The 21827-nt window shown below is 40.0% G+C and overlaps 1 protein-coding gene across 8 annotated transcripts in view; it reads left to right on the forward strand.

Moving 5' to 3' along the window:
- Ppp4r4 (protein phosphatase 4 regulatory subunit 4) overlaps nucleotides 1-20203 on the forward strand; it is an 80917-nt gene extending 60714 nt beyond the window's left edge. For 6 of the 8 annotated variants that reach the window (XM_021179275.2, XM_029484570.1, XM_029484568.1 and 3 more), the window contains 11 exons: nucleotides 2963-3068; nucleotides 4458-4605; nucleotides 6700-6844; nucleotides 7700-7741; nucleotides 7825-7899; nucleotides 9307-9376; nucleotides 10329-10415; nucleotides 11328-11421; nucleotides 13030-13100; nucleotides 16210-16357; nucleotides 18527-20203. In XM_021179275.2, the coding sequence (XP_021034934.1) occupies nucleotides 2963-3068; nucleotides 4458-4605; nucleotides 6700-6844; nucleotides 7700-7741; nucleotides 7825-7899; nucleotides 9307-9376; nucleotides 10329-10415; nucleotides 11328-11421; nucleotides 13030-13100; nucleotides 16210-16357; nucleotides 18527-18551 (1011 nt within the window). In that variant the 3' untranslated portion in view covers nucleotides 18552-20203. Of the gene's footprint in view, nucleotides 1-2962; nucleotides 3069-4457; nucleotides 4606-6699; nucleotides 6845-7699; nucleotides 7742-7824; nucleotides 7900-9306; nucleotides 9377-10328; nucleotides 10416-10936; nucleotides 11084-11327; nucleotides 11422-13029; nucleotides 13101-16209; nucleotides 16358-18526 lie in introns of those variants that run through there. The other 2 variants (XR_003838410.1, XM_029484573.1) reach the window with 2 other exon arrangements.
- The last annotated feature ends 1624 nt before the right edge of the window (nucleotides 20204-21827 follow it).

Raw genomic sequence — 21827 nt, forward strand, 5'->3', positions numbered from 1 at the left:
CCATGATTGGCTCAACACTGATTGCCCCATCCCTGAGGCGGAGCTGCCCGGGGCGGGGATTTCCAGCACAGGATGTTTACGAGTTGTTATTGAGGAAATGACTCAGCACAGGATGTTTACGAGATAGTACTGAGGAAATGACTCAGCACAGGATGTTTACGAGATAGTACTGAGGAAATGACGAAATGACTCAGCACAGGATGTTTACGAGATAGCGGCGCTCCACAGGAGGTGTGAACAGGGTTACAAATACTCTTTGTCCACTGCCAGAGAATTGTGGATAACTTACCTCAAACTTTTGTGTCATTTTCAGAAGCAGTGTGTGGCTATCCCAGTGTGCCCTCAAATTACCACGTAGCTGAAGATGACATTGAACTTCTGATTCTCCTGCCTCTCTCTCTCCAATGCTGAGATTATAGGTGTATAGCACCATGCTTAATTTATATGGTGCTGTGGGTTGACTCAGGCCTTCATGCATGCTAGGCAAGTTCTCAACCTACTGAGATGCAGTTCCTGCCCTTTACCTCAGACTTGGTATAATTCATTGGAGAGAAAGATTGACAGGACTCTGTAATGTCAGCTGGCAAATGAACTTCTGCTTTGCTGTTTCTTCTTCTGTCCCCACATCAGCATCTCACATTAGTCAGGCCTTTATTCCCAAGACTCCTTGCAGGCCCCCTTAGTCTGGTACTGTGTCTTTTGTAGTGCCTAAGGACAGTTACACTGAAAGCATGGTATAGAGTCAAGAAGAGGAGTAACAACTTGCTCTCCATACAGCTAAGTGGAACCTCACAAAGTTGTTCACCTTTTATGAGAAGTTTCCCTCATGCCAGACTCAGGGCTGCTGAGCAGCGAGCTGGAGCCTCTCTGAAGTGGAGGACCCACAAGAAGCTGCTTCAGAAGTACACCTGTCTGTTTAGCCTACAGTTCACTGTGCATTCATGATGGCATCCTAGTAAACTTTTTAAAGCTTTTTTATTTTTAGTTTTAAAGCTGCAGCTAGTGGGGATGTAGCATTAAGGTCCTGGACGAGCATGCATAAGGTCATAGGCTGTCCATCTCTTATAGCAGGGTAAACCAACCAACCAACCATGTTTCTATGTTACAATGTGAGCAGAAGTATCTTCACTTCATAAAAGGGGAATGAGGATTCCTTCATTCAAAATTCAGAATAAGTGTTAGCTTCAAAGATTTAGAAAATAGAAAAATATTAATGGTATTTTATTTTCAGCTTTAAAAAAAAGGAAGCACATAATATTACCTACCACCCAACAAGCTTATCACAGATAGCAATGGAAATCTGAGGAATCAGAGGTTATGCCCTAGGTATAATCTTAAAAATGACAATAATGAGTCCTTGTCACTTTTGTGCTTGTTTGATCTATCTATCTATCTATCTATCTATCTATCTATCTATCTATCTATCATCTATCATGTGTGTGTGTGTATGTGTGAGGGCATACATGTACCATGACACATACATAGTAGTCAGAGGACAGCTCATGGATGCTGTTCAGAGTCCCTTATCATTGATTTCTGTCCCAAATGAATATTTTTCTTGTATTATAAAACACATTACATGAGTTATAAATTAAGTATATTTTCATGCATCTTGTATATATACATTTGAAATCCTGCCTTACTATACCAAATTGAAGAAAAGAGAAACAGGCTTTTACTTAGTTCATTATCTGAAATTCATTTAAGTTCTATTGTATTTCTGCATATGTACAGGCCTTAAATTTTCAGTTCTAAAGCCTAGAAAACACCTTCCTTTTGTATCCAAAAGTTAACAATATCATGTAGCATGGTGCCCAAGAGAATGTAGATGGGAAAGGACACAGCCAGCATTCTGTCTCGGCACTACACAGCTGTACAGATTCCCACTGTAGTAGTCTGGATTTTAGGTGAATGGAGAATTATAAAGTCGATAAGTAAGGCAGGATGGTGAGCATGAATTACAATGGACAGTGTATACCTGGTTTAAAGAATTTTCTGTTAAGCTGTTAAGGCTTCCTCTCTAATTTCCAGTACAGGTAACTACTGGTCGATTTCATTTAAAATTAAAGTTCTGTGTAGTGGTGTGATGGGAATCTGAAGGAGAGAGGGTTTGGAACATTGGAAATGCTACCTGTCAGCTGGCTGGGTCCTTTTGCTCTGCCTGATGGATGGCACTCTCTAATATTAACACCATTGTGTAGAGTTCTGGGACTTTTACCTCCACACTTGCAACTGTTACAGCTCTTGCATAGGATAGGAAATGGAGGCCCCTCAGTGAAGAACATTGTCCTGAGCTTAGAGCTTAGACACTCAGTCTCTAGCCCTAGATGTACCAGTCCCCAGATTCTTCTGTAGTGTATCTGAACATGGATCTCTACATTTCTACTTTAGAAGCGGCACGGTTCTGGTGACGTCACTGACATGTGGTATGTTCTGCGAAATGTTTGTTGAATTTGTAGGAATCGTTACTGTTCTGCCAGCTGAAGAGATAAGTAGCTGAGGAACATGTCACTTAAGATGAGGTGGCAGAGGCCGGGTGTGGTGGCACACACCTTTAATCCCAGCACTTGGGAGGCAGAGGCAGGCGGATTTCTGAGTTTGAGGCCAGCCTGGTCTACAAAGTGAGTTCCAGGACAGCCAGGGCTATACAGAGAAACCCTGTCTCAAAAAACAAACAAACAAACAAACAAACAAACAAACAAGATGAGGTGGCAGGGAAATGATAACCACAAGTCATTTGGATGTGACTATGAAATTGAATTAGGTTGTCATAGGATATTTTATGTACCTGAGTGACATTAACATTAAGTAACAGAGACCCTTCCAGAAGGGTGTGAGCTCAGGGTTTGAAAGATAGTGAACACTTCTCATTTAGCAGTAGCTTGCTATTGGTTTGGTGGGGAGTAATTGTTGAACACATATCTTAGGGTAATGGTTGTCCTTCTCCTTTTCTTCCTTTCAGAATGTCTTACCTGTCCAAAGAGCAGCTGCACGAACTCTATGCATTTTTCTACGATATAATCGTAAACAAGAGCAGAGGCACGAAGTCATTCAAAAATTAATTGAACGTAAGCAATAATTTTGGAAAAAGTCACTAAAATAATTGACCTGACTTATATCTTTAATGCATGGTATGCAATTTTTGATGATAAATTAGGCTGGTAATGGCAAAAAATGTGGTATGTGCTTTTATTAAAATTTTGTAGGTTAATTTGTATTTGTCTTGGAAATCTCTTTGTCAAAATTTCATAGATGAAATAGTATTTAACCAGAGCCTTCTTTTGTGAATTCCAACACTGGAGGAAGTAAAATACATAAATTAAGTTGAAAGGCTAATTTCTACCTTGATGAAATAGCATTTGGAACCAAAGCATGAATAGAATATTTTTAAATCCAATAATTTATTATACAATGCTATTCTTAGTATTAATTGAATGAACAAAATGTAGGCTTATAATTTTTTATTGAATGGTGTTAACAGTACATATTAATGTGAATCTAGTGAGCTGTAATAGTTTGGAAACTAGGTCAACACATACAAATTCATTGTGATTTGTTAAGGGCTAAAATCTTGGCCAAAACCTTTAAAGTGTTAACTCTGGTAGCAATTATATCCATTTGTCTGGTGAGTTTATTAGTCATTGACTTCTTGGCTTTGACTACAATTATGCTTAAATAGTTTTCAATAAAACTGTTATCCAGACTTCCTAACTACTAGGATTTACCATTTCAATCAAGAAGTACCACATTTCAGGGGGAAAAAAGTATTTTATAAAATTCTATTTAAGAAAAATTATGCTCAGTGTGTTTTGATTTTTTATTCCATGGTCTATTTTAGTTCTGATTTCATTTTGCATGAGAAGGGACTTTCATTTAGAGTAAGTTTCATTTTTAAAGATTTTTTGGTTTTAAGTATTAAGAACATTGCCTCCGCACACTTATGTAAAAGGGAGAAGATTATGCTTTAAGTACTGACCTACAGTACTATCAGTACTTGTGCTTACATGACTGCTCTATTTCAGACACCTTACAGAAACAAAAAGAGAGTAATTCGTTTAATTTTAAAAGACTTGGAGAGTTGGTAGCCTGCATTTGAGTTAGTTTAAGTGTATGCATCCCATCATCTTGCTTCCAGGTTTAAAAATGACGTGTGTACAGGGTCCTCAGCATGCAGGCAGTGGTCACACATGGTGACTTTGTCATTCAGTCATCACAGGTCGTCTGTCAGTGGTTATTGGCATTTATTCAGTAGAGTAATACCTTTTCCTAGTTTTTAACTTGTAAATATTGTAGTCTACAAATCTAGAGCACATACTGACTGTTTTTCTCCTATCTATTATATTTGTTAAATAGATTGCAGACAGAATGAAACTTTGCATACCTTTTTAGTGTTTCAATTTGTAATATATAATTTCATGTAGGAAATACTAGATTATAGTTATTTTTGTTGTTTGTAGAGTTGGGCCAAGGAAAAAGTTATTGGAATAGACTTCGCTTTTTGGATACCTGTGAATTTATCATAGAGATATTTTCCAGATCATTTTTCTGCAAATATTTCTTTCTACCTGTTATTGAACTAACCCATGACCCAGTGGCAAATGTGAGGTATGTATCACTCTGCAAGGTTTGAAAATGTTGGATATTTCTTATGTCCATTATGGTAAACATTTGCAAACCCCTTTTCATCTGTGTTGTGGCAGGGTTCCATTCTCTTTAGAGCTGAGTAATCAATGTGTTTGTATACCATGTTTTCTTTACCTAGTTGTCTGTTGATGGATTTCTCAGTTGGCTTCATAACTTGGTTAGTAAATAGTTTGGAATACAATGTTATTCTCTTAACTGATATCTGAGGTCTTTTGTCTTACTGGGCTGAGCAAGTACAAATCAAAGCCAGCCGGCCAGCCTGGCTGAGTAAATATTATCTGTTTGATAAGAGCCCTAACAAGCATTGCTTATCAAAAGCACTAGTCCCTAATGTCAAGAACTTTGTAATCTTGTGGGCCCATGAGTCAATGTTTTCTAGATATGCCTTGGGTAATAAAGAGTGATTTATGCTTTGTGTGCTTCTCAAGTGAATGTTTTAACATTTAGTTTACTGAGTTTGGACACTTAAAGGCTGGGGAAATCCTATTGCTATTCAGAGGAACCTGTTCTTCAGTGGCCAGAAGTGAACTAAGTTTTCTGGGGAGGACTTGAGAGTTCTCAGTTATAGTGTCCTCTGTATCTGCTGAGCAGTGAGTGAGTTGGAGGCCATTGGTACTTAATGTTGAGAATCCCAGAGACCTTCTTCACCTCTTCAGATGCACAGACTCAAAGGCTATTGTGCAGGAAAAGCTCTCAACTGAAGGTCTGCAGACAGCATCCTGGCAACCCTTGGAATGGTATTTAGCTGCCTCAAGATTTGCAAAAGAAATACAGAGCATTAACCTGGAGAGTAAATGCTGAGCGAATGACTCCAGCAGCTGTAAGACATCCCTTTCCAGAACTAGCCTAAAAAGAGACAGGGTTGGTATTTAACAAAGCAGATCACCTCACTGGCAGCCTTCCTTCTCTGGGATGGTGTTCTTCACTCCGGGATCTCCCAGATTTTGCCTCCAGAGGCCTCTTTGTTTCTTCTTTACCCAGCTGATCTGGACAGTGTTTCTCACTGCCCTTATTATGCTAAGTATCTCTCCATCCTCATGCCTAAACTAGCATCTCCATGCAGCCTTCACTTACTCTCTTGCAAGGACATGCACCTGCACAGCAGGCTTACTGAGACAGCTGCAGATTTATAATTCCCATTGAATTTCTAATGGCATCCCAGACTTAATCTGTCTAGCTGCTTTGTCTGTATCTCTTCCTTTTGCAGACCTCTGCATGTCAGGAATCAGCCAGTTCATCTTCCCCCTGCTCAAGCCAAATCCTAAATTTACCCTTTTCTCTTCACCATCCCAACTGCAGTCCCTGAGACCACTCTGTGGCTCACAGAAGACATGCAGAGTGCAGGCTTCACTGGGCACCTTGGCTGCTGCTTCTGGCTCAAAGTGCTGTCAGTTCTTGCTTTTGGGGGTTTCTCCATTGTTTCTCTTACTTCCTTGGCCACTTATGGTCTAATGTTAAAACAGTATCTGATAACTAGGAAAGTTAACTTGGATCACTTTACTCCTCTGCTCATACCTTCCAATGCATTCATTGCATGTGAAATTGACACCTGTCCATAACAGTGCCTCACAGGGCCCTTGTCACCACTCAAGTCTCCTAAGCTTATCTTTGCTCTACTCTGCCTCAAGGCTAGTTTGCTAATTCAGAGTATCACTGGGCAAGGCTTCCATGATGGCCACAATGCTTTTTCAGACACTTGAGTGGCTTGCTCCCTGATTTCCTAGGTCTTTCCTTAAATATCACCTGTTCAATAGAAACATCACTGCCTTCCAGACCGACTCACCACTTCCTGGCAGACATTTTCTTTGTCCATGCATTCTGTCTTCCATGGCCCATATTGGAGTGCAAATCCCGAGGAACTAGAGGAACAGAGGATTCTGTTGGTTTGATTCCATTTTGTGTCTTGTTATGCAGACTAACGAATGCCTTATAAACAGTAGGCACTGCACGCATACTTGCTACATGGGCAGATGAGCGCTGAAGTTTCTGAAAGCTTGTCCCGTTTCAGTTGCACACCCCTGTTACTCTCGGTTATTATACTCGCTCTCACTACAGAATGAAACTTTGCTACCTGCTGCCCAAGGTGAAGTCTGCGCTGAAGATTCCGGCAGACATGCATCTCCTCCAGCAATTAGAAATGTGTGTGAGAAAGCTCCTGTGTCAAGAAAAAGATAAAGACGTCCTGGCTATTGTGAAGAAAGTAAGTGTGTCTCCTGCTGAGTCAACGTGTCTCTCAGTATGGCCCTGTTAACCTCAGCTTCCCCACCTCAGCTTGATAGGTTAGCAAGCTTCACTAGTGCAGAAAGAATGAATAAACAGCAGGATGTCTGTCTGCTGCTGCTCCATGGGAAAGGACGGGCTTTTCTAAAGGGCAATCAGTTTTTGTTACTTGCAGCAGGAGTTCCCTGTGGGGAGCTGAGCACCTTCAAGGTGTTTGTGAACTTGGCTTAAGTGATCAGCAATACCTCATTCCCTAGGCTTTATTTATAAGTGATCACAATCAGGTAAAATTAGAGAAGTCATACTATCTAAAAGAGTTGGGAAGGACCCGGAAGAGTGGATTCAGGTCTGTTTGACGTTGAAGGGGCTAGATCTAGAAACACTGGCTGCTTGAGCACAAGCGGATGAAGAGCAGAGCCCCCACCCTAGATAGCTGGCATCACCCAGCACATCCCTCTCCAAACGCCCTGATTTTAAGCCATTTGATTTCGCTCTAGCATGTGAGCCGTTTATGTGGATTGTCTAGAAATGTTGGAAAACTAAGATAGTAAAAAATTTGGGTTTGTGAGGTCAAACTAAAAATATTTCAGCTTTCAAAAGCTACACTTACTATGTAACTGATACTGTTATAAGATCAATAAAAAGATGTGAATGGGTGGGGCTTTGAAACACGCTTTTGAGTGTTTATTGGTAGTCAAAGATTAGTTTATTAATATCATAGTGTAAACTCTTCTCTTTGAACTCTATGGGAAAGGATGGGCTTTTTACAAACGATTGGTTGGTTGCATTTTCTTCCTGTTGAGTCATCTGTAATTTCTGAAACCTTTCCTTATAGACGGTATTAGAGTTGGACAGAATGGAGATGTCTATGGATATGGTAAGCACACCCTATAAAGAGACATTTACATCAGCAAGAGCTTGGCACTAATGGCTGACAGTGTCATTTTAAATTTTACACAGTTCCAGAAAAAAAATTATGAGAAAGATTTGTTGGATCAAGAGAAAGAAAGAGAAGAACTGCTGTTTTTGGAAATGGTATGTTGTTTCCCACAGACACAAGCCTTTCTAGTTAGCATTAGCTGAGCTTTGTTAGTAAACCTAAAACTAATTTATTTCAGTTTTATGTTGTTCCATATTTCCTAAAAGGCTGAAGAAAAAAGCCTTGATTTTCTGAAGTTTTATCTTTTATAAATTAGAAGAAAAATTACAGTTGAGAGTGTTTAGCAAAATGAGTTTCTTAAGTGAAACTAATGTGTGAGTAACCACATATATTCAGTCCTAGTTGAGACATTTCCTCCTGTCCCTGGCAATCCATCCTTAGCATCCATTCATACTCAGTATCCATCCTCAGTATCTATCCTCAGCATCCATTCATATTCAGTATCCATCCTCAGCATCCATTCATACTCAGTATCCATCCTCAGCATCCATTTATCCTCAGCATCCATCCGCTAAAAAGACAATCCTTTTTTTACTTATGTGTTATGTATGTGAGAAAGGAGTTGGATTCCCTGGAGCTTGTTGCAGGTGGTTGTGAGTCATGCAGCACGAGACCTCTGGAAGAGCATTACTTGTTCTTAGCCACTGAGCCATCTCTCTAGTTCCCTAAAAATATATTTCAAAGGTTTGCCTGATAGTTAAAAGGATGTTAGAGCAAATACCGAGGTGGACAGTGGATGCCCGTTTAAAGGACTAAAGCTCGTCCAGGCTAGTTGAGCTCTTCTCTGCAGTGTTCCACATAATCATAAGCGGATGGTCAGTTTGCCTGGCAGCATCTTCTGTGTGAAAATGCCATTTTCTTTAGTTTACAGTTTTAAGTGGTTTTCTACATATCAAACTTCAGTAAGATATTTTAAATATGTTTGGTAGACTTCTCTTTCCTCTCAGACTTTTTAAAGAAAAATATGTTGTCATTTGCCAAATAGGATTGAAATAAGCATGGTTAAATAACTATAGTTAGACAAAGGCTCTGCTGATGAGAAACACTCAACACCTTGTGGGAAAGAAATGTGCATTATAGAACGATGCCAGAGTCGCTGTTTTAGTTGGACAAACTCCCAAGGGCAATATTCTGTGATGTAAAAAGGCCACAGAAACAAAACTAAACCAAACTCTGAATTCTGTAAACACAGCACCAAAGGGAAAACCCATTTTTAAGGGTATTTTATTATTATTATTATTATTATTATTGGTTTTTCGAGACAGGGTTTCTCTGTGTATCCCTGGCTGTCCTGGAAGTCACTCTGTAAGAGTGAGACTGGCCTCGAACTCAGAAATCCACTTGCCTCTGCCTCCCAAGTGCTGGGATTAAAGGCGTGCACCACCACTGCCTGGCTAAGGGTATTTTTTTGTTAGGTACATTTGTATCTCTAAAGCTGAGAGTCATTTTCTCCAGCACGAGTTTCCAGGCTGCACCTGTAACACAAGGCTGTGTCCCAACAGGAACAGCTGGAGAAGGAGAAGCATCAGAGTGACGGGAGGCTGGCCAGTGACAAAAGCTTTGAGAAGAAACGTGAGTGCTCTGTGTCTCCCCACTCTGCCTCAGAGTTAAAGAAAAGCAGAAAATCAAGGCCCTTCTCGGGAGTCTCAGTTTTTTCAGCAGAGGAATTTAAGAGTAGATGTGAAAGGAAGCTCAAGAGTAACTTTATTGGTATTTAAAAGATAAACTTTGGGTCAGGCAAGCTGTTAATCTTGGAGGTGGAAGATGGAGAAGAAAAAGTCATGCCATCTGACCTTAGCTGGAATGGAGGAGAACCATAGGCGAGACAGGAGCACATATGGTGGGAGGAGAGCTTCAGAGAGGGAGTGAAGGCTAAAGCTTTCGGGAAACCATGCTGAGGAGAGCAACAGGAAAATTGAACATTTGAAACTGTGTGCCTACAGCTCTCTCTGAGCAGTTACACAGAGGGAAGGAAACATATATTATGTCATTAAAGAGGCAGGGATGCCTTCCTGAAGTATGATGGTTAGAGATCCTTAGCCAGGTTCTTGACCAGCCCAGCTGGATTAACTCTTAAAGGAACAGACCCAGGTTCCACCTAAAGGTGGATTCCATTCTTTTGGCCTTGGGACTACCAGTGTTTCAGTAACATTTGTATCTTTGTATACTGCAAGACTATGCTGTTTTAATTTGGTAGGGAAAATTACTTTTTTACACTTTTTAAAAAAAGTTATTTTTGAAAATTGGCTGGATAATGTGGTGTAGGTATTAGGAGTATATAAAATAGTAATAATAATCAGAGGAATAATAATAATTAATAATAATAATAAGCTCAGAGCTTCTGGAAGGGACACTTAATATTGGATGCCAGTTGTCAGTTGTAAGGTTGTGGAGTAGATCTTCAGCAACAGAGACTGAAATGTGGGAATATATAAAGAGTATTTGGAAAATGATGCTGGTTAATAGAGATAATGATGTTATAGATGTCAGATGAAATTATACAACTTAAAAGAGTTTATTTTAGGCAGAGACTCCAGGACATCAACTCAGAGCCTGTCCAAGAACTTGCCCATTTCTGTTCCTGGGCCCTCCTCTAGCACTGCATCAACAAGTAAGAAAAGACTCTCTACTAGGATTCATATATTCTTGTTTTCCAGACAGGGTTTCTCCATGTAGCCTTGGCGGTCCTGGAATTCACTCTGTAGACCAGACTAACCTTAAACTCACAGAGATCCACCTGGTTTTGCCTCCTGGGTGCTGGCATGCACCATTATTAACTGGCTCATAAAATGTTTTTTTGTTTTTTTGCTTTTTGTTTTTTTTTTTTTTAAGACAAATTAGATATGTGGTTTTTTTTTTAGATATATGTTTTAAGAGTATTCATTTATACTCTTAATAGTGAAAACAAAAATGGAGATTTATTTAATGTGACTATATTGGGAAGAGATCCCATAACACTACCCCTTCCCTCTCTGCTAAGTCCACTTTCAGGGTCCATGGTGAGGTTAAGATTTAATTAGAGGGCCGTGGTTATGCATATCTGAGTGGGCAAGGTCAAGGTGCAGTCCTGTCTACCCCTGACTTATTGTCTCTCCTGTCATCTGATTTGATAGATTGTACATCTCTCTCCAGGAGAAAAATTCCCCTCTGTTTCCCAGACCTCAGGTTCCCTCTTCTCTCTTCATGACATTGCTGAGAGCATTCTAGTTCCCTGAGGCCCACTGTTTAAATATTCTGAAGGTCAAAGGGTGAGACAGAAGTGTCTGTGAAGAGTGTCTTCATCCCTGCCAAAGCCATTTATACTTGCCCGTTTGAATATGTTCTTAGCCTTTTCCAGTTAAAATCTCATTTATTCTTAATGGGTAGCTTGAATGACAGTTATCCTAGTCGGCTCCAACTGAGAAGCAAAAATTGATCCTTCTGGATTTTTCTGGAAATGATGTGTCCCGAGGAGGGCTTTGGGGTTTGGAACAGAAAACAGGGAACTGAAAACTGGATTTTTCTTCTTTCTGCTTTATTCTAGGCAAAGAAATCAAGAAATCCAAATTGACTCGAAGCCAATCTTTTAATAATCAAGCTTTTCATGCAAAATATGGCACCTTAGACAAGTGTGCTAGGTATGTGCTGTCAGCTGTTTATTCTTAGAGTTTTTCTTTTGTGGTCATCATATTTATTTACATGAAATACTAATATCATTATAATCAGAATTTTGAATTTTTTATGGGCTGTCAATTATGTCACTTCTGTAAAGATTATCACATTAAAAATAGTGTTTACTACTTGTTAAAAAATAGGTATCTTTGCATTGTCAGAAGATATTACCATGATATTATATGATAATCTAATGGACTCTACCCATCATTTATGAGAAAGGCGGACTATGCTGTATGTACCTCTTACCTTTCAGATGGTTGTGAGCATGCTCTACTTGCCAGCAGGCTGCACATGGATGTGCGTTGTATCATTTCTCCATGTAGAGAAGCCACAGGCATGATCATCCAGTGAGCAGTCAGAACTGGCCTCTGATAACAAATGCAGATTTGCTTTCCATTTATAGCCGAAGTCTAGATGATAGTTAGGTTAGAGGAGAAGCAGCATGCCTGACTACCACTGTTTGTTATCTGTGGCGTGTGCATACAGCTTTTAGAGCTGTAGGTCCTTGGAAAAGCAAAGTAGTCTTGAGAAAGCACGAGACTGCCTGCACGAGACCTGTATACAAGGTGAAGCTAGTCAGCGTTCTAACATGGAGTCCCTGCCACTAACTGAGGCCCTCCTGACAGCTGATGGCTTCTTGGGGGGCATAGTCTCTTTTCTTTAACGTTGTGGCCCCTGGGGGTCAGCTCTGTTCTGGTGGATGACCCCACACCTATGGGCAGCACAAAGCGTACTTGATAGGTTGTTGGGTTTTTGTTTTGTTTTGCTTTTTAAGGAGGACATGAAGTTGGGAGAGTGTGAGGAGATAGATAGGGGTGGATCTAGGAAGAGTTAAAAGGAGGAGTGTAGGGGGAATATGGTCAAAATACATTATATAAACTGGGCAATGGTGGGACATGCCTTTAATACAGAACTCGGAGACAGAGACAGGCAGATCAGTGACTTCAAGGCCAGCCTGGTCTACAGAGTAAATTCGAGGAAATCCAGGGCTACATAGAGAAACCCTGTTTCTAAAACCAAAAACCAAACCACAACAAAATAGATTGTATGAAATTCTCAAATAACAAATATTTTATACTAAAAAGAAAACATAAATGCCTTTAAAATATTATTTCTCAAGATAAAGAACACATTGAAGAAAATTTTTTTCTCTGTTATCAGTTATACCTTTGTACCTTTATACCTTTGTACTCTAGTTTTTGACATCACAGTAGACCCATGCATTTTCCTAGCCAACAGTGTTCTCAGGAAGTAAAAAGGGGATTCTAACTAAAGATAAGCTAGTCCCAGGACCATTTAACTGATCTTACCTAACCTTGCTGAGCATCCAGAGAAAATCTGTAGTTTTGATGAAGCAAAGGAAATGCTTAAGCTGTAGAAAAGGGGTGCATTTTGAAGCATGAATGTAAGAAAAAAAGATATACATAATAGGCAGGTTTCAAAAGAAGGAGGAGGAGGAGTAAGAGGAAGAGGAGAAAGAGGAGGAAAAGCATTTACAAAACAAGATTAAAAACCCCAAGTATTAGGTAAACTGTGGTTTTATGTTCTAACTGAGTCATGTTCTTTTTTAGTAAAAGTTCCACCTTAGCACACACGTCTTCTGTCTCAGGGCTGGTGAGGACTGCCATGCTGTCACTAACTGGTAAGCAGCAACATAAACATAAAATAGCTACTTTAATAAACTATTACTCTCTTTAAGCAACTTGTCTTTCTAATTCTAGATATGATGTTTTTCTTAAACATTTGTCTTCCTCAAGTCTTTAAGCAATTCAACTGTTCCTGTGACTGGGGAGACTGAAGTTCCCTTTTGGAGCTCTTAGTCTATTTAATAAAAGAATTTATAAGCAAACTTGAAACTTGAGAGCAGTTTTATTAGAATTTAAGAGAAAAGCAGCAGGATAGGCAGGCTGTAAATCTTAGCAGCTGCCAGGAGAAGGGAAATGGAGAAGAGAAAAAGACAAAGTCATACAGTCTGAGTTTAGCCAGAGTGGCAGACAAGTGAGAAAGAATAAGGGAATCCAAAGTACCAGAGAAAGCACATTGGGCTCTGGCTAGCATCTAACAGAGATGAGAAAAGACAAAGAAAAGTTATTCCTTTCTGAGTCAGGAACAGGAAGTTGAGCAGATCCAAGAGAACCTCAGAGGAGCTTTCAAGGACTGTCCTCGGGGCAAGGAATTCTGGGAAGAAAACTATAGTATCTCATGTAAGACTAATTATTCTTCATAGCTCTTTAAGCATGGCTTCCTGAGTTGTGGTCGAGCAGACAGTGCTATGCTTCCATACAGAGGTAGATTCCATTTTTTGGGGGGTAGGAGTCAACCATTTTCTCTTAATGGGCCATTAGTACTACTTTAACCCAGCAATCGAGTAAATACTTGGCCATATACTATTTTTTTAAACTATATCAAGACTCAGAGCATAACACCTGTAAAGAGAGGAGAAGGACTAATGGTATGATCACTTGACCATGATCTACATGCCTGCTGAACAGACATTCACAGTAATTTATAAAGAAGTTGAGCATAATCCATTTACTATCTTATTTACTATCTTATGTACTTAGAAGTTTGTTCTGAGGGCCAGAAGATTCATATAATGGCCACGTTGTAAATATTCTAGTCACTGTGGGCTAGTCACAGTCACCCAACTCTGCCATTGCAGTGTGGCAGCAGCCATGGGCACTGTATGCAGAAGAAATTTAACCACCTAGGCCAATGTTTGGTTCAAAGTCCTTATAGTAGAAGACAGAATTATTCATAGAAAAAATAGAATATATTACTAAAAATTACTTGTGGCTTTCTAATTTTATATATTGGAAATATTGGTTAAGAGCTATAATAATGATTGATAAATGTTACAGTAGATAATAGTGGCCTTTAATTTTATGGGACCTGAAATCCTAAGAGTTTCGCTACATTTCTGTCTTCCCTTTTACTATGTTCATTTATTCTTATGAAAACTATGTATAACATACCAGATAGTTTGCAAAGTGTTTTTATTTTCAGAATAGATACTTTCTATAATTAAAGCATTGGTATCCAGACACAGAAATCAGCATGGTAGACCATGAGTATCACTGGAAATCCGAAGTGCATTGGTCATGAGAGTTATTTAATGATGTCATTACCAAGTNATTACCATACATTCAAAAATGGCACTAGACCAATTGGGTACTTANTATTAAAGAAAACCCAAACTTCAACCTCAATTCATATCTCACCTTTATAGATATAATTAACTCAAAATATAAACTTAAGCACAAAAGGTAACATTGCAAATTTTTGAAGATATGAAAGGATGTCTGTAATTTTGGGGCAGATAGGTATTTATATTAACCATAGCAAAATAGTAGTGACATAGTATATTGTGTCAGAATTTCAGGATTTTGAGATAGGGTCATAGAAAAACACAAGAGAAGACCTGAAGTGGGAGAAAATAAGCATACTGTCCCTGATCTGAAAAGGACCTGTTTCCAGAATGTTCAGAAAAGTCTAAGCCTGGGCAGCTAAGCTTAAAAAGGACAAAAGATTTGAATGTGAACTTTTAAAGTAGGTAAAGATGTGAGTGTATGAAAAGATGTTTAGCATCTCCAGTCACTAGGGAAGACCAATTAAAAGCAGTGAGAAAGTAGAACATAGCAGTGTATGCCTGCAGTTCTAGCACTTAGGAGTGGGAGGTGGTAGGGTCGGGAGTTCAAGTTTATCCTCGGCTAGGAGACCCTGTAGTAGAGCAGAGCAGAGCAGAGCAGAGCAGAGCAGAGCAGAGCAGAGCAGAGCAGAGAGCAGAGAGCAGAACAGAGCAGGGCAGAGAGCAGGGCAGAGAGAGAGCAGAGAGCAGAGAGCAGAGCAGAGAGCAGAGAGAGAGCAGAGAGCAGAGCAGAGAGAGAGCAGAGAGCAGAGAGCAGGGCAGAGAGCAGAGAGCAGAGAGAGAGTAGAGAGCAGAGCAGAGCAGAGAGCAGAGCAGAGCAGAGCAGAGCAGAGCAGAGCAGAGCAGAGCAGAGCAGAGCAGAGCAGAGCAGAGCAGAGGAGAGAGCAGAAGCAATGAGAAAATGCTCTGCTGCTTGTCACTCACTAACAAGTCTGAAATTGAAATGCTAATAATGCAAAGGTCAATTTCCATTCACAAGAGGTGAAGCAAAGGAGAAAGACAGTGTGTTGGCAATTTCATCTGAGGTTAAACACATTAAGAAATCCAGCACATCTAGTCCTAAGCATTCACTGAGAAATATTAAAACATAGCTACATGCAGATTTACATAAAAATGTTCATAGTGGTTTTATTTATCATAGTCAATAACTAGAATTATCTAAATGTCTGTCAGTAAGCATTTAGGACAAATGTTAGGCACCCATATAACACCAGTTATGAAGCACTAATATTCCTATATGGATGAATTTTAGTTTTACTGATCACACGAAGAAAGTAAGATGGTATATTCTCTATGAGTCTTTCTATGTAAAATTCTAGGAAGTGCAAGCTACTCTTTAATGAGGTCTGTAGAAGAGGAGCTGGAGGAGGAGTGACTCTGATGGGCCCAGGAGGACATTTAGTGGTAGCGTGTTTTCACGTCTGGATTGTGGTAATGGCAGTGGATTATACACATGCCAAATCTTAATGTAGTACACTCTACTGTGTAAATTATACCTTTATAACACTGACTTAAGAAGAGAAAAAAGCCCACTGTCTGGCATGTGCTCTCCTTGGTAATAATCTTTCTGAGTGTATCAACGCCTCTGCCTCTCCATTTCCAGATGACTCATTCCGAACTCGCAATGCCAGTAGTGTTCCAGCTTCCTTTTCTCCTAACCCTGTCGTGCCCAGCACTTCCCGTGGGCCAGGTAACACAGCCGATCCAAAGAGTGGTGGAAGTAAAGATGCACAGCCCCGGAAGGCTACCTTGTGAGTACCACATGACCCGCTGCCGAGTGTGCTATATGGCTCAGGGCACCTTCCTTCCCTCTGCCACACATCAAAGAACTGGAAATGTCTTCAGTGAGGTGATGTGAGGTGACGGTAGTTATAGTGCGAGCTTCACTGTGTCAATGTGTGTGAGAGGTCTTTTGGTAACATCTAACAGAGATATTGTCTACTAGGTATCTAAACACCTGACTGATCACCTTACCAGGTGGGTACAGCTATTGCCACTTTGAAATACCACAACAGTAGAACACCGACTGCTCTTCCAGAGGTCCTAAGTTCAGTTCCCTGGTGGCTCTGTAATGGGATCCGATGCCCTCTTCTGAAGAGATCGACAGTATACTCAAATACATAAAATAAACAAACCTTAAGAAAATAAAAGAAAAAGAAATACCACAACAGCACAGAACCTAGAAGTGCGGGCTCAGTGAGATGAAAATACTTGTCAAAACTTGTGCTTTGAAGTTAAAGATATGAAGGGCCTGTTTTCTTCTCCCATGATTTCTTTCTGTGTGCTATTTGCATCTTGTTTGAATTACTATGTTTTGTACATTTAAAAGAATGTGATACCCTGAAAGTCATCATGTTGGCATTTCAAGAGCACCCAGGCCATAGTCCCAGCTTTAGTCCCAGTTTTTCACTTTCACACGGAGCAGCCATTCAGATCACAGGGAACCGCAGAGACGTAGGTTTCCTCCTGAGCACTGAACTCATGAGCACTTCCCTTCTCTCTTTCTTCTCCTTCCCCTTCCTCCTTCTGTTCCTCCATTCCTTCCCTCCTTTCTTTCTGCTTTCAAGATGGGCTCACCCTGTAGCCGACTCAGGCCTAGAACTTGAGATCCTCTTGTTGTAGCCTGGGCTACATGTACTCCATTCCATTCAGAATTCAAAACTAAAGATATTAAGGAGTTCAGAAGACTGTGGGACAAAGTGCTGCACAAGTAATCCTAGGACAGTTGATTTAGAAGTTGCAGTGTTAGGCCGGCTGGAAGGATGCTCTTTCCACAGAAAGCCTTAGTGCTGTTTAGGAGCCCTGGGAGCACAGGAGTCATAGGTTGGTGGTCTGCAGCAGTCTGAGCAGGAGCCATGTACCCAACTCCAGCATGAGCAAAGCCACTGTGTATTGGTGAGCCTGACTCGTGGGCTTCTGCGCATCCACCAAACAGCAGGTCTGGCATATAGCTTATTTAAGGGGCCTCTCAGTTCTGAAGCTTGGGATCTTTCTCTATCACCCTGGACCCTCTTCTTCTACAGCCCAAACTTCTCCTGGGGAACATGGAAGCATAATTGAAACGAGTTTTGTTTTTTAAAGTAAAGTTCACTGAACCAATATTTTATGGCAGCTTCCCTTTATTTAAGTTACTTTATCTGTTCTAACATTGCTGAGCACATCTTTCCTTTTTGCAGACTGAATCTTCCCCTCTTTTTATAACCGATAGTTACTAAAAATGAATCTAGAATAAAGACCAATGAGAGCTCATATCCAGTGTGTATCTTTTCAAGGGGTCTGAAGGAAGGCTTGCTAGTGCTCACAGCCAACACACGCCTGGCTGTGCAGTGCCTGGCTGTCCCACACATGGATCTAACACGCCCACTAGTTGGAAGGGTGGTTGGCATCTATACTGGTCTTTCTTCAGTGAAGAATTATTCACAATTTAGAGGCTGTCATATCCAAATTAGAAAGAAAAAGTTCTCTTTATTTAAATAGGCCTATGAAGTAATTGCAGAAAGTGTTACCTCAGGTTTTACTCCTTAAAAATAAAATCTGTGCCACCTGCTTTACTAAATGCCACCTCTGCTATCAACGAGCAGTGTGCCATCAAGGAAGTACAGCACATAGCTGCTGTCTTCTAGGGGTGGACAGCTGATAGCCCTGAGTAATTTCCTGTGTATATAAAATTGAAAATGTATGAAAGATTGTCTAAATTAAAGGGAATGTTATTAAGTGTGCACAGGATAAAATTCTGAGTGATCCCTGATGTGTAATTAATTTCCTCTTCGTAAGAATTATCATACTGTAGGCTACCTCAGAGTAGCATTTTATATTACTTACTTTATTATGAACAATTGTCCTATATTCTCTTTATGGTGTCCTTCTCCTTCTCTGCTTCCTTCCCCTTTCCCCTTCCTCTTATTTCCTTCTTTTACCAGAAAATCCAGAAAATCCAATCCTTAAGTCAACTGCTTGGTGAAGGAGACAAGCAGTCAGCAGAGATTCTGATGGTGGAAAAGCTACAGCGACAGACGACCAGGATTGTTAAAGTGTGGAAGGGAGGAAGGAACATCGTGCAGCTGATGTGAAACTTGCCCTATTTGGAATTAGATTTCCCTAGGAGGTATGACATGCGATTTACTGTAGGCTCTGAATCCCAGGGCTCCAGTGCAGTGTAATGAGCTCCAACTTGGTGTGTACTGCCTGCTGGACTGAAGAGACATGCCTGTCTTTATGTGAGAGGCTGGCTTTTGTTATACCAAGTTGTAGCATTTAGACATCCCATGGCAGTCTAACTTAGCCTGCTTGTCTAAATTGACTCCTGGTAACTTGGCTAGGACACAGGAGGAAAGGAAGGCACTGTATTTCCTATGAGCTCTCTGCTCAGAGCAGCTGTCTGTGGTCCCGTGGGTCCTGGATTCTGTGATGGTATCAGCACCTGGACGGCCCCAGTCTAGATTCAGCAATGAAAATCTACAAAGATTCAGGAAAACTTTTAGCTACAAATACCTTAAAAATGATAGATTGATGATTTCCTTAATTCCTAGAATTTCTTTTATAAATGCTTTGTTTACATTTTAGATTGTATCTGTCCTTAATGTCAAATGATGAATCCAGTTTGAATCAGCTGTCATTCCAAGCTATCATGCTCACGCCATGTCAACAGCACCCATTTGTACTAATGCTAATAATTCCATCAAAATTTGCCTGTGGAACATATATTGTCCTTAACTTTAAGATGTCATTTCCTGAGACAGAATGTATGAAGCTATTGTCAGCTTCTCTATTTCAAATGCAATCAGCATATATCTATATTGATATCAGAAAATACTTGTTTTTTAAAGATATATTGATGTATGATAAAGATGATCTAATTTGTGAATGCATATGTGTGCGTGGTTACTTTTTATAATGTGAAATGGATAATGAGCTTATTTAAAATAAAGCAGAGGTTAATGACATACCTGTACTTGTGAGAAAAGTTTTAAATACTTTCCTACAGTTCTTACTCTGTAAAGTCAAGGCAGTTCATCTTTAAATAATGAGTTGGTGGAGCATAATGTATCAACTGTGGATGACTCAGGGACAGTCGCTTACTGCTTCTTTATTCTTTGTCATCCCTTTCCTTCCCCGTGGCCTCCTTGGGGCACTGTTTAGGGACTCAGTACCTTTCATCAGGGACAGTCAGAAGTGAAAGTCCAGGAGCCCTGAGAAACTTGACTGTCTTGTGTAAGGGAATTCAAGTAGTTTGAGTAGTTTGAGTCTTCTGCTAGCCTAAGACACATGGACTTGAATCTGTTGTGGTATGCAGAATTCATTGTGCAGAAGGGGACAGCAAGGCTGCGCCAGTTTTCCAGGATTCTGGTTTACCACACCAGCACTGATTCTGTTTACATTGGATACAACAGAGAGTTCCAATTTGATTGTTAAGTAATACACTTAGTACTTAAAAGCTTTTCATATTCCTGTTTATCTATGTGGGGTAAAGGAAAGTGATCTGGCAGAGACTAGTCACCACTGCTTATAAAGTTGGAAGTCAATTGTTTAGGCATTAAATTATCAATTAAAACAGTTATTCAAAATTACTTTTGTATTTTTTCACAAGTATTAAAACCTTTAAAATTTTTTTTGAACCTTTCTTAAAATTATACCCTAGAGGCAGATATGCTAAAAAGCAAACAAGTGGCAGATAGGAACATGTATCTACTCATATTTTCATTTTATCAGAAGACTTAATCTTCCTTTAACTAGGTGTGTGACAGAGTGCTCTGCTTCATCTGCAGCAGTGATGGCCTGCCTATCATTGGATTTGGCCATGTTTATTTCAGTATGGTGTAGCTATAGGCTTCCTTCTCTAGATTCCATCTAGTAATGAGAAGAGTGCTAAAACACTCTTTTTAAATTCCTTTTTCTGGTACTGAGTTCAATTCCTATCATTCACATGGTGGCTCACAGCCATCTATAACTGTTGCCCTCTGGGATCTGATGTCCTCTTCTGGTGTACAGATGAACATGCAAACAAAACATTCATATACATTAAAGAAATCCTTAATTTTTTCTCTGTCTATTGTTTTCCCACAAATATATCTCAATAACTGAGCATAAGTACCCTGAATGCCAGCTACAGGCATCCTTGATCTCTCTCCCTAATCCCCAGAGCTGTCTGGACCCAAATGAACATCTGTTAAGGCCCTGGAATAACTACAAGAGTGACTTAATGTTGAGATTGAGGTGGGGACATCTGGCTTAGACTGCCTCTTGATGGAACCTCTTACTCATGTTACTTTGGAGTTGTCACCAAGTACCTAATCAATGCATCGATTTTATATGTGTTTATGTATTAACTAGATGACTAAAATGCAGCTAAGCACTGAGTCAGCACAGCTGCCATTCTGAGACCAGTTGGTCTCTGATATCTAACACTCTCTGATTCCCTCTAAAGCACTGCCTTTATCTTGATAAGCTAGAAAATGGCTGCCCAGGAATGCTTTAGAGCTATCTGCATTCTCCTTTCATACTGGGACAAAGTCCATGCTTGCTTTTGTTCAAGCCCAGTGGGTAACTGAGGCAAAGGACAGTTCAGCAGTCCCTGAAGATACATGCTTTAGAAAGGGAAGATAGAGTCCCAAGGCCTTGGAGTAGAATAAGAAAGAAGGATTGGCTCACTATGGTCACACTGAGTGGCCCTGGGCTGGTGTTTTACTCCCACTGAGACATACCTATCATGTGCAGTGGGCCCTGCACTCTATACAGTCAAGATCCTCCACAGCATCAAGACCCACAAAGGTATTTTCTTAATTAACAATGAGCAAGGCCTGTTTTTTGTTGGCAAAGTTGAATATGATTGAGACTGTATTCAACTCTATACCAAAGCAATTATAAAAGGTCATTATTAATGTATGTATTTATATGTTCACGTATAAACTCTTATGAAGAAAAGAGGAAAATTGCCTGTCACTCATGAAAACCCAGATGTGGCCTTTGCTCTGGCCTCTGTTTGTTTTCCTTATAAAATGAAGTCATTGAACTGGGTGATCTGTGATTCCTGTGATGGAACCATGTGACTGGATGATCACAGAACAGAATTGAGTATCATTGAGCCAGACACTGTGATCAGGATTGTCTATGGTGATTTTCTGTTAATTTTAATAAAAAAGAAATTTGTGATTAAAACATACTATAACACACACACACACACACACACACACACACACACACACACACACACACACACAGAGC

This window comes from Mus caroli, chromosome 12, assembly GCF_900094665.2.
Source record: "Mus caroli chromosome 12, CAROLI_EIJ_v1.1, whole genome shotgun sequence".
NCBI classification, from domain to species: Eukaryota; Metazoa; Chordata; class Mammalia; order Rodentia; family Muridae; genus Mus; species Mus caroli.